The sequence below is a fragment of the Dendrobates tinctorius genome, unplaced genomic scaffold (genome assembly GCF_039654945.1).
Source record: "Dendrobates tinctorius isolate UK_male_01 unplaced genomic scaffold, ASM3965494v1 ptg000079l, whole genome shotgun sequence".
Classification (NCBI taxonomy): domain Eukaryota; kingdom Metazoa; phylum Chordata; class Amphibia; order Anura; family Dendrobatidae; genus Dendrobates; species Dendrobates tinctorius.
This window is the reverse complement of record NW_027361747.1, coordinates 123079-139119: the sequence shown is the minus strand read 5'-3', so window position 1 is coordinate 139119 and position 16041 is coordinate 123079. Positions and strand designations below refer to the sequence as shown.

At 37.8% G+C, this 16041-nt stretch overlaps 1 protein-coding gene across 1 annotated transcript; it reads left to right on the top strand.

Annotated features, from left to right (window-relative positions):
• Nucleotides 1–11307: 11307 nt before the first annotated feature.
• PHOX2B (paired like homeobox 2B) lies at nucleotides 11308–15634 on the top strand. The gene is made up of 3 exons (XM_073583416.1): nucleotides 11308–12685; nucleotides 13442–13629; nucleotides 13901–15634. Exons 1-3 carry the CDS (start codon nucleotides 12445–12447, stop codon nucleotides 14351–14353), a joined length of 882 nt encoding a protein of 293 aa, XP_073439517.1. The 5' UTR covers nucleotides 11308–12444; the 3' UTR covers nucleotides 14354–15634.
• Nucleotides 15635–16041: the final 407 nt, after the last annotated feature.

The window sequence follows — 16041 nt, the reverse complement described above, 5'->3', positions numbered from 1 at the left end:
AGGATTATGGGGAATACATTATATGAAGAACTATGGGATGCATTATACTATGGGAAGTGAATTGTACTACATGGATGACTATGGCGGTGCATTATGCCATATGGAAAACTATGAGGAGTGTATTATACTATATGGAGGACTGAGCAGTGTATTTTAATATATGGAGGGCTATGAGGAGTGCATTATACTATATGGAGGACTATGGGGAGTGTATTATACTATATGGAGGACTATGGGGAGTGTAATATACTATATGGAGGACTATGGGGAGTGTATTATACTATATGGAGGACTATGGGGAGTGTAATATACTATATGGAGGACTATGGGGCACATTATATTATATGGAGGACCATGGAGTGTAAACTGTAGATGTGCTGCTGATAACATGATACTGTATGATGATCCATTAGTGATCGTTTTGTCCCCATCATTCTTTCTCAGACGGTGGAAAGAGGCCGGGAAAGAAGTGTTGAACGACTTCAATATTGTCGATCACACTCATTTAGCGGCCTGAACTCAGCGCATGTAAATACAACCGAAATGCTTCTGTGTGATGTGCAATATGTTAGCATTTGGGGCCCCATTTTAAACTTTGCCTAGGGCCCCACTTTGCCTAAAACCGGCCCTGATTGGCCCATGTGCCAAACTGCACTTGATATCTTCATTGGTGTCCTGCCTTCACTTTTTGGAGTCTATTTCATAAGGTTTGGTATATGCCTGGAAGGATTTTTGCACCCTATTTGATATTGGTGTTGCTTTTTTGTTTTTGTTATAGATAGATAGATAGATAGATAGATAGATAGATAGATAGATAGATAGATAGATAGATAGATAGATAGACTGACCTGTGTTTAAATATTTTTGTAATCCGATTTGTGTGTGGTGCATCAACACTAAATAGTCTAAGTTGGTGAAGTGAAGTAAGAAAAATATAGGCATAAATTAAATTTATGGGATCAAATAGCTAAAAATCGGCATGTGCATGTGTATTCACCCCTTTTGTGATGAAAACCCTAAAAAATTCTGGTGCAATTAATTACCTTTAGAAGACACATGCTTAGTGATAGGAAGTCCACCTGTGTGCAATCTAAGTGTCACATGGTCTGTCAGTATATGCACACCTTTTCTGAAATGCCACAGAGGCTGCAACACCACCACTAACCAAACAGCACCATGAAGACCAAGAGGATCTCCAAACAAGTCAGGGACAAAGTTGTCGACAAGTAAAAGTCACGGTTGGGTTATTAAAAAATATCCCAAATTCTGATGTTCCCCGCAGCACCATCAAATCCATTATCATCAAATGGAAAGAACATGGTACCACAACAAACCTGCCAAGAGAGGGCCGCCCACCAAAACTCTCAGCTTCGGCAAGGAGGGCATTAGTCAGAGATGCAGCACAGAGACCAAAGGTAACCCTGCAGGAGCTGTAGAGTTCGTAAACAGAGACTGGAGTATCTGTCCATACAACCACAATAAGCTGTACAGTCCATAGACGTGGCCTTTATAGAAGAGTGGGCAGAAAAAAGCCTTTACTTACATACACAAATTGTAAGGCTCGGTTTGAGTTTGCCAAAAGACTTGTGGGAGACTCCCAAATGTATGGAGGAAGGAGCTGTGGTCATAGGTAAACGGTATCTCTGGCACCAAACCAGCACAGGTCATCACCCCAAGATCACCATCTCCACAGTGAAACGTGGTGTCAGCATCATACGGTGGGGAAGTTTTTCAGCAGCAGGGACAGGGAAAAATGGTTTGAGTGAAGGGGGAGATGGATGGGGCAAAGTACAGGGATCTTCTTGAAGAAAACCGGTTTCGGTTTGTCATTGATTTGAGACTGGGACGGAGATTCACCTTCCAACAAGATAATGACCCGAAGCATACTGCTAAAGCAACACTTGAGTGGTTTAAGGGGAAACATGTAAATGTTTTGGGGTGGCCTAGTCAAAGTCCAGATCTTAATCCAAATGAGAATCTGTGGTCAGACTTGAAGGTTGTTGTTCACCAGAGGAAACCAACCAACTTGAAGGAGCTGAAGCAGTTTTGCCTTGAGGAATGGGCAAAAACCACAGTGGCAAGATGTGGAAAGCTCACATAGACTTATCCAATAGGAGGCTGTACAAAGTTCTGACTTTAGGGGGGGTGAATAGTCATGCACTTTGACGTTTTCAGTTATTTGTCCTATTTGCTATTTGCTTCACAACAAAAATAAAACCAAATGTTCACAGTTGTAGGCATGTTCTTTACATGAACTGATGCAAACCCTGAAAAAAAAAACAGTGAAATTCTAAGTTGTGAGGTAGCAAAACACGGAAAATGTCAAGGGGGTGAATACTTTTGCAATCTTCTGTAGATAGATAAGTACAAAAAATCAAGGCAGCAGGGAAGCAGGGCCTCCCAGGCATAAACCAATCCTCCAATATACATACAAATATGAAGACATCACACTCAAAATAGAAAATTTGAAAAATTTTATGACCCATAGTGGCGGCAACGTTCCAGACCATTTGAGGACCTTTATCAGGTATGACATATTTATACATAGATGCTTACTTTTATAGATACATACACAGATACAGTATATACATACAATGGCATGTAAAAGTTTGGGCACCCCTGGTCAAAATTAGTTATTGTGAACAGTTAAGCAAGTTGAAGATGAAATGATCTCTAAAAGGCCCAAAGGTAAAGATGACACATTTTTTGGGGTTATGTTTGGTGCCACAACTCCATTCCTGTCTATGAGTGTTCAGTTGCTAGATTTGTATGCTGTTTGTAAAGTTAAAAAAAAACTCCCAGAGGTTCACACAGGGAGAGCTTGTGACTGTATTTCCTGTTTTTCCTGTGTCTGTGTATGAGAGAAGCAGCCTGCTGTAGATGATGCACAGATATAGACACACAAATGATTTATTCCTGATCTGTTAAGCTTATCACATATTGTTCCTGTTTGTTCCTGAATAAAGAAGTTCTGTTTTCACATGCTTGAAGAGTATCATGAGTAATCCGCTGCCAACACATTTCATTTGCCTTTTACTGAAAAAAATATATATATTTTCATCTTTTACATTTTAAAAATTACAAAAAGGAAAATGGGGCTGACGCAAGAATTTGTGCACTATGGATGGTTAGTACCTAGTAGCTTGTAAAAACTTTTCGTAGCGAGGCAAGAATCTTTCATTTCGGGTCGTCTTGCATGCACTGCTATTTTGAGGTCTAGCTACAAATTTTCAATGATGTTCAGATCAGAGGAATGTGAGGGCAATTGTAAAACCTTCAGCTTTTGCCTATTGAGGTAGTCTATTTGTGATTTTGACGTGTGCTTGGGATCGTTATCCATTTGTAGAAGCCATCCTCTTTTCAACATTAGCTTTTTTACAGATGGGGTTATGGTTACATCAAGAATTTGTTGAAATTTCATTGAATCCATTCATCCCTCAACCCAAGAAATGCTCCCTGTACCATTGGCTGCAACACTACCTCAAAGTATGATTGATCTACCCCCAAGCTTAATGGTTGGTGAGATGTTCTTTCATGAAAATCTGTGGCCTTTTTTCTCCACACATACCTTTGATCATTGTAAGTTCTGTTTACCTAATCTGTCCATAGGACTTGATTCCAAAATGCACAAGGATTGTTTAGATGTTCATTTACATACTTCTGACACTGAATTTTATGGTGAGGACACAGGAGAGGTTTTCTTCTAATGACTCTTCCATGAAGGCCATATTTGTGCAGATGTCTCTGAACAGTACCACAACTCCAGTCTGCGAAATCTTTCTGAAGGTCTTTCGCAGTCAAGCGAAGGTTCTGATTTGCCTCTCTAGCAATCCTACGAGCAGCTCTAACTGAAATTTTGCTTGGTATTCCAGACCTTATCTTGACCTCCATTGTTCCTCCTGTTAACTGTAATTTCATAATTACATTTCGAACTGAGGAAATGGCAACTTCAAAACACTTTTGCTATCCTCTTATCTCCTTCTCACGCTTTGTGGTCCACCACCATTTTCATTTACAGAGTGCGGGGCAGCTGTTTAGAAGACCCATGGCTGCTGTTTTATGGCACAAGGTTAGAGGAGGCTGGGTTTTTATGAAGCTGGGAAATTTGCATCACGTGGCCTTTCCTAATGGTGATAGTGAACAAGACATAACCCTAACAGGCTAATAAAGGTGTGAAACCTTGGTCAAAGTTATCTGAGCACACAAATCTCCAAGGGTGCCCAAATATTTGTATTTGCCCATTTTCCTTTTTGTAATTTTTAAAATGTGAAAAAGTACAATATATGTTTTGTCCTTAAATGCAAAGGAAATGTGTCATCTTTAACTAAACAGTTTTAGAGATCATTTCATCTTCAACTTTCTTAACTGTTCACAATACCAGTGCTCTTGACCAGGGGTGCACAAACTTTTACATGCCACTGTACATAGATACCGATATATAGATACACTTATTTTTACATAGATACAAACATATGCAAATACATAGACAAATATATACATAGATACATAGATATAGATACATACATAGATTCATATGTATGTATTCATAACCACTGGGTAAATCTGACATGGAGAAAGACTTGGGGATCCTAGTTAATGATAAACTTACCTGGAGCAGCCAGTGCCAGGCAGCGGCTGCCAAGGCAAACAGGATCATGGGGTGCATTAAAAGAGGTCTGGATACACATGATGAGAGCATTATACTGCCTCTGTACAAATCTCTGGTTAGACCGCACATGGAGTACTGTGCACAGTTTTGGGCACCGGTGCTCAGGAAGGATATAATGGAACTAGAGCGGGTACAAAGGAGGGCAACAAAATTAATAAAGGGGATGGGGGAACTACAATACCCAGAGAGATTAGCAAAATTAGGATTATTTAGTCTAGAAAAAAGACGACTGAGGGGCGATCTAATAACCATGTATAAGTATATAAGGGGACAATACAAATATCTCTAAGAGGATCTGTTTATACCAAGGAAGGTGACGGTCACAAGGGGGCATTCTCTGCGTCTGGAGGAGAAAAGGTTTTTCCACCAACATAGAAGAGGATTCTTTACTGTTAGGGCAGTGAGAATCTGGAATTCCCTGCCTGAGGAGGTGGTGATGACGAACTCAGTCGAAGGGTTCAAGAGAGGCCTGGATGTCTTCCTGGAGCGTAACAATATTGTATCTTACAGTTATTGTTAGGTTCTTTAGAAGGACGTAGATCTGGGGATTTATTCTGACAGAATTTTATAGGCTGAACTGAATGGACTAATGTCTTTTTTCGGCCTTACTATGTTATATATTGATACATAGATATATACAGATATATACACATACATAGATATATACTGTATATAGACACATATATAGATTATTATTATTATTATTATTATTTATATAGCACCATTGATTCCATAGTGCTGTACATGAGAAGATAAATAGATATATGGAATGATGGCAGTATACTGTATGTGATTTTAGCATCAAAGATGAAAACAGGCTTTAATATGAATATTCTTCCTACTACTGCATGTATAGTAAACTTCTCGTACAGATTGAAGCAAATCTGCTAGATATCTGAATGAAGAACCATATGGGATAAAACTGAGCCCCTTTATCTATAGGATTCCTATATAATTTAAGGAAAGAAAATCTACATTATTGAGCTGAACAGAGCATAATTCCTCCTAGAAATCCACAGTCTAATCAATGAATACAGAACTATTTGAAATACTCAATAGAAATTAATTTATTGAGGCATTATGGAGATTGGCATCTTATCCGATATTTTCATCACAACGGACGCCCTTTGTTGCGGGGTGAGCCGACATACTACGTAGTCCCTTGATAGATAGCGTCCCCATATAATTTTATTTTGTACTGCGTTTGCATGTATAGACGTGACGAACAAGCCGAGAACCTGTCCATGGGCTCCCGCTAGATAAATGTGGTTCTGCGGAGCGCACAAAAGGCCTATTTTGGATAGAGAATTCTAAAGCTCTAATTCTATTTGTGCTGCTTGGAAATCAGAGGCCTTTTTTTCCACACTTGAGCTTTATTAGATTATTCCTCAGAGATGGTTTCTTTCCCCTTCCAGACGCGTGGTGGAAGGCTGGTGAAGCAGTTGGCCTATAGTTTGAATAATCAAATTAACCATTTGGTACAAGTTTTAGTGCGGGGCTCGCATGTAGAAAGCACAACTCTGACAAAACAGTGGGCTGGGATCTGTCAGGCTGCAATGAGCCCTCCTCAGCTTTCATCCTTCCAGGCGATTTCAGATGGTAACAATGGATTTCACACAGAAAAACAAACCTAGGGACATTACAAAAGGGGGAGATGAAGTCCGCAGCACATGTGCACACCGGACCACAGCTAAAAGATTGAAAGCTACAGATAGAAGGAGGACCAGTGCAAATCGATTGGGAAGGAGTGGGGTGAAATGTCAGTAAGAAAAAAAAGCTTTCTGTATTTTATACAAAAAGGGGGGTGATGTCCAGGTAGTAGAGCAGATCTTGGTAGAGAAGCTATAAACTGATCACATACAAGGACAAGGTCAGTACTTTCCTCTCTAGGCCTCAAGTAATCCCAACTGGTTGTGATTTGAGGGTATCTTATAGGGAAATTACCTGCAACAACTTTTAAGGCACCAACAATAATTCCATCATCTGTATACTACTAGGCCATGGTCACACATTCAGTATTTGGTCAGTATTTTACCTCAGGATTTGTGAGCCAAAACCAGGAGAGGAAAAGTGTAATAGAAACCCGTCCCCACTCCTGCATTTATCACCCACTCCTGGTTTTGGGTTACAAATACTGAGGTAAAAAAAACTCAGCAACTACTCGACGTGTGCACGTGGCCTTAAAGTTGCAGGTAGCTTAAAGTCCCAGGTAGTGGTCACCACATGGCTCAGGTTGGCTTCACATATATCTGTTGCATCAGGATCAGGTTTTCCAGTCTGATGTAATGCACCAGAACTGATGGCAAAATGGATGCAAAAACGCATCTACTATCATAGAGGTTTTTATACTTTTACCCTCAGGTGCTGGTTCAAAGCCAAATCCCAACTTTACATGAAAAAAAAGGTGATCATGCCGCCAAGTCAGCACCTAACCAATGCAATAACGGATAGATTGTGAGCCCTCGCGGGCAGGGTCCTCATCCTGTACCAGTCGTGACTTGTATTGTTTAAGGTTACTGTACTTGTATGTATTATGTACACCCCTCCTCACATGTAAAGCGCCATGGAATAAATGGCGCTATAATAATAAATAATAATAATGTACCATACAGGTGGGAAAGACCCCGTAATGCAAACAGTGGGATCAGTTGCGTCATCAGTTTCGTGATAACAACGCAGCGCTGGCCTTATGCGAACCCGACCTTAGATGTCACTATTGATTTTAGATGCATTATTTATTATATATTGAGGTTAGATTGCTTACTGAGAGTTAACGGTCTTTCATTTTTCCAAAATTGATGGTGCTTCATCACAGTTTTTGTAGAATTATGGGCAAAAAAATATTGTAGGACATTTCATTGCTTGCAACATTGTGGAGATGTTCCCCCCAGAATGTATCAGCACCATATAATGGCACAGAGATCCCTCATAGGACCCTAGTAATAATAATAATAATAATAATAATAAAAAATGTTATTTCTATAGCGCTGACATATTCCGCAGCACTTTACATTTTGGAGGGGATTTGTACAGACAATAGACATCACAGCATAACAATAATCACATAGATCATAACAGATACCAAGAGGAATGAGGGCCCTGCTCGCAAGCTTACAGTCTATGAGGAAAAAGGGAGACACGAAAGGTGGATGGTAACAGTTGCCCTGATTGTTTGGACCAGCCATAATGTTAAGTGTGTAACAGTACAGACACAGAGGGCTAATGGAGGCATAAAGCATGTAGGAACATGATGCGGGGAACCTGGTTATGGTAAAACTTCATACAGATCCTCAGTAACTATTGCCTTGTGCATTGGAGTCATTTAAGCCTATGTGAGTCTAAAAACTAGACTGTCAATTATTATTTTTCTCTTATGGGCACCAGCAAAGACAAGAAAGACATTATATTGACTCTTTTCAACAAGAAAGAATGTGAAAAATTGCGTCTCAGGGAACAATTAGGTATTAAACAAATATTTTATTGGCATCTATAATCAATTTACAATTTTCAAAATATTTTTTGGATAGTGTTGCAAGTATATAATAGTATAACTATATCTCACTTTTCATGAACAAAACTAAGAAAGTTTCTTCTTTTCATTCATTATTGCAACCTCTAAACATTCTATACAGACCAAGAAAACAGCGCCACCTAGTTACCAACAGCTACAAACCAAGGTGAAAATGCTTTTACGCCCAGTGCAGGAGTACTTTTGCTTTGTGCCACAAACTCTGCTGCACCGATAATTGTTATGTGGCCATTGGAAAAGATAATTGGATTATCAATAATTGAGATCATTGGTTGCTGGTTTTACTCCCAGAGAAGAAGTCTCCTTGTAAGTGACTGTGAGATTCTTGTTAAAATAAATATGGAACCCATAGCAATACCTGAGAACATAGAAGCAGGTTTATGTCTAGGTAAAATACATACAATAAAGGAAACAATCATCCATATAAACTGTTCTACAGCTGTTTGACACAGTCATTGATATTAGTAATATTTTATTACAGATATTGTACATTGATATTTTAGGTGGAGATATGAGAAAATAATTAAAGCAATGACTGGGTAATAAAAAATAAGGGGCATATTAGGCCTAAAAACTAGTGCATTTTAAATAAAAACTGGGAGAAAAAAATAAAAGAAAATATCAGTACATTTATCACACATTGTGAGCATGTAAAATAATCTGGTAAATTAATGTTAATAGAAAAAAATAATATGGCAATCCAATCTGGTAATAATAATAAACATAGTATAGTTGTTGTTATTAGTATTATTTCATTGGTTTAATTACATTAATAATAATTATAAGTAAATAGTAATTTGAGAGAAAAATACATTGAAATGGACATTTATTTTTGTTTTGCATAAGAAATATATCAATAATAATAATAATAATAATAATAATAATAATAAAAAAAAACATTTTATATTTTGCAGTTGTTATAAATATTCAAATATCAGAATTTAAAAACAAATGACAGTGCACACAGGAGAAAAAGAAGATAAGGAAATAGATAGGTGATAGATAATAGATATATAATGTATATAATAGATAGATAATAGCTATAGATAATAGATAGATAGATAGATAGATAATAGCTATATATAATGTATATAATAGATAGATAATAGCTATATATATAATGTATATAATAGATAGATAATAGCTATAGATAATAGATAGATAGATAGATAGATAGATAGATAGATAGATAGATAGATAGATAATAGCTATATATAATGTATATAATAGATAGATAATAGCTATAGATAATAGATAGATAGATAGATAGATAGATAATAGCTATATATAATGTATATAATAGATAGATAATAGCTATATATAATGTATATAATAGATAGATAATAGCTATAGATAATAGATAGATAGATAGATAGATAATAGCTATATATAATGTATATAATAGATAGATAATAGCTATATATAATGTATATAATAGATAGATAATAGCTATAGATAATAGATAGATACATAGATAGAGAAATAGATAGATAGAGCAATAGATTCTCATACACTCTGCTATGTTTTGCTGATCAGTATAAACCATTGGTAAATATGTGTGTGTACACTATTATGGTTTCTTTTTTATAATATTGATAGATGCCAATTACACCTAAGCATAAAAGTGGAATTTATTCAGAGTTACAAACAGTAGATGAGCCCATTGTTTTCTTGGCAGGCTGATATAATTAGCCCATTGTCATCTTCATAGACCAGCTTTATAGACTCATGTGGCAAGTAATGTCGGAGCCAGGAAAGCAGAACACTGAGCTCAAATTCCAGAAAATCTCAGCGCTTGCAACTCTTTGTAGAAGAGAAAAATAAGCCCATTAGTTTCTGCAGAGGTGAAAAGCTCTCCCCGACCAAAATGTGTATTGCTATTCATGAGGACAAGAATGCAGAAAGATAAATTGCTGGAGTAAGTGTGTTTGGATTCGCATTAGTCTCTGCAGGCCTATACACAGGGGTGAGGGGAGAAGACTGATGCCTCTGCAGCCATTCTCCCCTGCTGTCCAGGCCACCAGAAAAGACAACTAATGCACACGAAGAATCCTGCAATTTGTCAGTAAAACCTTGTAAAACATTTATTCTTCTCCTCTCCCTGCCACCATGGTGCCAGGCAGTGGCCAGCAAAGTTTTCCTCCATCCTCAGCTCCCTGCCGAGGCCATAAACCTATCAGTCTGTGCCATAAAACTCTGCTAACTTTATGACTCCTTGTGACTCCAAAGTGCATCTTTGTTTCAGACAAGGACTCTTGTGAGACTTTATTTTATCAAATGCAATAAAACTCCCGATAGCTACAAAGTGTCATCTTAATGTGCTTGTTTTTGCCTATTGACTCTTGCTGTGAATTAAGCTGGTAAGTACTGTACCACTTAAATCCCCCCATTAAGCCTTTATGAGTGTGTTACTTTAATTATGCACTTGTTACAGGGGGTAATGAATGCACTTGAACTAATTATCCACATGTTAGGATCATGTAAAATACCCACAGTTTGTTTACAAGGATTTTTTTTTTGCTTCCTTTGTTAGGTGCCTCACCCACTGGTGGCCTGAGAAGAAAGGATGATCCAGATACATCACAGTGAGAGCAGAACATGCTGCCAACTCATACAAATGACTCCGAAATGAAATTGTGTGCAGGGGAAATGAAGAGAATAATGAATGTTTTCTTCCTCACAAGATCCACCCCAGGCATTGGAATGGGAACGATCATCTCTGTGTAATAATGTCACTTGCTTTGCAATTTAAGGCTGGAGGTTCTTGGTGGAGAGAGGGGGTTTCACTGTGGGGACACATCCTCAAAGTAGAATAATAATAATAATAATACACCTTAACATTGCATTCATATATATACACATGTGTAGCAGTGAGAAATTATTATTACAGTATGTATATATATCATGTATATTTTATATATATGTATATATATATATATATATATATATATATGCAGTGGTTATATTTTATTTTATTTCATTTATTTTATAAATATATATTCAAATATATATATATATATGCACATACATATATATACTGTATATATGTGTGTATATATATGTGTGTGTGTGTATATATCTATATATATATATAAACAAATATATATACACACACATATATATCTATATACACAGATATATTTTTAATATATTTATTTATGTATTTTTGTTCTACACTCCAAAGACAAAGTGATAGGAAATTAATGTGAGCCCCAATGGGAACAGTGATGATGATGATGATGTCTGAACAATATATATACTGTTATATACAACATATATGTATAAATATATATATATATGTGTATATATATATCATGCACATCTCTATGTGTACATAGATATAGATATATAGATATATATATACACATACATTACTACTACTAGAAAATAAAAAAAACAAAGTTCACATTTCTGCTAACGTTGAGTCAAATGCAAAAATAATTACTAACCATATTCTTGTTTTTCTTGATCCATCTATGTGCATATTGCAAGCCTTGAATAGCAAATTCCCACTGTACCCACGATAAAGCAATGGGAGTATGCCCTAACCCAGGTGCTGGTGCATCCTTTAGTGCCCCTGCCTCCTTGGCACTGCCTGTGGTTTTGGGCACTGGTGTAGATATGTGTGTGTAACCCTTTCATTATGCTTGCTGTGACATGAAGCCTGTAAGGGGTAAATAAAAAAAAAAAAGAAAGAGCACAGCAAAAAAATAGTTAAAAAAAACAGCATCTCAATTTATTGCCAAAGGTATATATGATCGGTTAAAAGCTAGAGGGGGAAATTGGATCAGGGAAAATCGTCACCCAACTTTCATTATTTGCAAAGAGTGTGATTGAATTAAAGGGCAGGGAGCTGGTTAGAAGGGAGAGGATGGTGTGCTATTAAATTCTAATTAGAGATGCAGGAATCAATGATAGGGAGGTTGGACAGCTAAGTCCCCCCAGTGCCAGCCCAATAGACTGATGAGTTATTGTCATGTAAAAAGCGCCAGCAATAAGACCAACCGCTTTGCTATTGTCCAAGTGGAAAGAGCCAAGTTTATTATGAGGACTCTATGCTCTGGAGACCTCAGGCAAGGCATCTCATAGGAGGCTTTTTCATAAAACTAGGCTCTGCTGCTAGTAAGGAGGCCAGTGCTGAGGCAGGCGTGGAGCAGTGCACATCACCTCCTCCAAGTCATCACCAGCAGCCCTCATTTCTTCAACTTTTCTTTACCTTCTTGGTGAGACTTCCAGAGCCTTTTCAATGTATAAAATGGAATATTCTTACCTTAACTCCTCTGCCTATGAGTCATGCATGGCTGGCATGGACACCTCAAGCCTGGCATCTGCCTATGCTGACTTCAGTTCCTGCAGCCAAGCCAGTGGCTTCCAGTATAACCCCATCAGGACCACTTTTGGGGCCACCTCAGGCTGTCCATCCCTCACCCCAGGATCTTGCAGCCTTGGAACTCTCAGAGATCACCAGAGCAGTCCTTATGCAGCAGGTAGGTCTTCTACAAGCTCTTCTTCTCCCCCACCCCAATCCTTGCAAGGAGCCTTTTCCCCTTGTATATAGGAATCCTTGATTACATTTGAAAATGGAAATGTGTTTAGTATTTACCAAACGAAATTTGCTTACACAAATGAAAGAATTTATCACGTTAGAAGCGATTGCAGGCGAGGAGTAATTCAGTTACAGGGTTACACTATCCTGGTAGTCACACCCGAACCGCCAACAAAATTATCTTAAGCTGCCAAAATGATAGGCATAATTTATTTACTCTGGGATGAGACGTAAAGCTTAGCAAATAATTAAATAACCCAAGAGAAAGACTCATCACACCAAGAAGACACTGTCCTAAAATGCTGGGACTCTGCTGGACCTCTACTGCAGCTGCTGCTGCCCACCACTCCTCATACCTGGGCATCACCCTACACATTATTGCCCACTTTATAAGGATTTCACAGATTTACTGCCACATTGGATGACACTAGATGACACCATGAAATCCTCTTTTATATCATTAGTTTTGAAGAGTTTTACAAGGAGCCTGCTCTATTCTGTCACCTTACATCCTAATATTATTCTATAGGGTGACTTCATTTGCAACTTAATACCTTCTATCTACATACACATCTCTGTACATTGCTTTAATATGCATAATAGTTTTTTTTGTGTATATTTATATATTTTTCATGTGTTTTGCTTTCTTTTATTTCTAACTTGATGTTTTGATTTTTTTTTTTTTTGGCTTCTGCAGTTCCTTACAAGCTGTTTACTGACCATGGGGGTCTCAATGAGAAGAGGAAGCAGAGGAGGATCAGGACCACCTTCACCAGTGCTCAGCTGAAGGAGCTGGAAAGGGTGTTTGCTGAAACCCATTATCCTGACATTTACACCAGAGAAGAGCTGGCCCTGAAGATAGACCTGACTGAAGCCAGAGTACAGGTATGCTATCCATCCATATAATAAAAAGATTTATTAGGTGCAATGTTTATATATGACACATATAGATATATCATAGCTAATATTTAGAAATGAAATCTAAACAATTGTTTCATTTCTCTTCCTCCCTCCATCTTCCTCTTCCCACAACTACATCATTCTTATATAATTTACAATTTTTTTTCCTTAACTCCTCCATTTACTACCATCCTATTCTTCTGCCTGTCCCCCATCTACCCTGTCCCCCAATCTATCCACCATTACCCACTCCCAGGTCTGGTTCCAAAACCGTCGGGCGAAGTTTAGGAAGCAAGAAAGAGCAGCAGCAGCTGCAGCTGCCGCAGCCAAAAATGGCTCCTCTGGGAAGAAATCCGACTCCTCCAGAGATGATGAGAGTAAAGAGGCGAAAATCACAGACCCTGACAGCACTGGGGGCCCAGGTAACAACCCCAACCCAACCCAGAGCTGCATTGGTGGCCCCAGTCCTACAGGATCTCAGGGATCTATTGGCCCAACAGAACAAATCAAAGGTGGAGTGCAAGTATCTGGAGGCCTGTCATCTGCAGCAGTAGTAGGGGCCACTGGTGGGGCACAAGGCTGGGCCACTGGGCCAGGTGGCACCATCACCTCTATCCCTGACTCCTTAGGAGGTCCATTCGCCAGTGTGTTATCCTCCCTGCAGAGACCCAACAGTACCAAAGCCACGTTAGTCAAGAGCATGTTCTGAACTCTCCAGCATGAGCACCAGTGCTGAGATCTGCAAGGTCGGTGGCTGCCTGCTGTTATTGTTCTCAGTGACACTACTCAGAATGACGATGATGATGATGATGATCAGGGACACCTGTCCACCTCTGACACCTGCCCAGGAGAACTCAGAACCAGGCTCACACAGCAGCAGGTGGGACCACATCTGGTGAGCTCTCTGGATCCCACAGGTGACACAGGGAAAGAAGGACAAGAGCAGACTCCAGCAAACAGCATGGCAGACTGTGTACCAGGGCTCTAACACGACCACCTTAGTAGAATTGGCATTGTGAGGATGCCAAAAGCCTGAGCACCCAGCAGCAGACCCTAACTAGACCTCCCAGACCTCCACAACAAATCATCTCAAAAGGGACAATTTTAAGCTCCATAGACAATTTAACTTCTTCACTGCCAATGGGACAGACAGGCCACTAAGGCAGTGAAGAAGGTTATCCAAGGCACCGAAGACCCCCCTAGCCCCCTACTTCTTGTCTGATATATGAAATATTAGCACTATGTTTCACTGCTTTCTACTCTGTTTTTCTGGTTTAGCACATTCATACATGATGAGATTCTTTGCTGGACACTACATGGACAGGAATAATTTGCACTGTGTTGCAGCGTTTGTCTTTCTGCATAGGGTGTAACAAGTTTCTATTTATTACATTGTTTCACATTCAAAAGGTTGTTTGTTTTTTTGTTTGTTTATTTTTTTAATTATTATTATTTTTAAAGGCACAAAACCTCTAGCTATTAGTTGAATGTCGATGCTTTCTATTTCTGTGTCTTTTCCAGCAGTGTTATAATGTGACAGTTGTATGGTGTTATTATAAGTACACAATGTCGACAATTGTTGAAGTAAATGATGTGGAATCCTTTAGTCTATTCAATGTCTCTATGAAGAAAAAAAAGACCTGGGTCCTTTGTTTGTTTGTCCGTTGAGGTTTTAATTTATTTTTTTTCTTATTATTCAAATGGATTTCACACTTTTTTTTTTTTTTTACTGTTTGCTTGTTTTTTCCCTTTTTTTTCTTCATTATTATTATTTTGTCCTTAGAATCTGCATGTTGTCTTTTATTTTTTTCCCCCATGTCCTGAGCATATTAACCATAATTAATTGTTCAGGGGGTTCACTTATTTATATGTAGTGATTATGAATGCCTATTTAAAAGGGAACAATTTTTACATGTGCATTTTGTTTTCCAAAATAAAATTGTGCCATTTATTTGATTGTTGATAATAAAAAATGAAAATTCAAATAAAATGCCTTGTATTTGTAATTAAGCAAAAAAAGCAAAAACATATATGGCTCCTTTTATATATATATATATATATATATATATACATATATATATATATAAGTATTGCTATTAATGTTGAATTATTTATTTGAATTATATATTTCCTGGGGAAAAATGGATTATTTACCATTTAATAATTAATTTGTGCCCTTTATTCTCTTCTTTTTTTACTTAATAAGTAAAGAAACCTGTATCACAAAAGTTTAGATACATTTTAAAAAGCTTGAAAATTACCACTATACATGTCAAATTTTGTAATCATTATTTAAATATAATTATATATATATAGTGACGATAACCATGTCTGTAAAGCGCTGTGGAATATGATAGTGCTATATAAGCAAAGCATAATAATTAATAATGATAATGT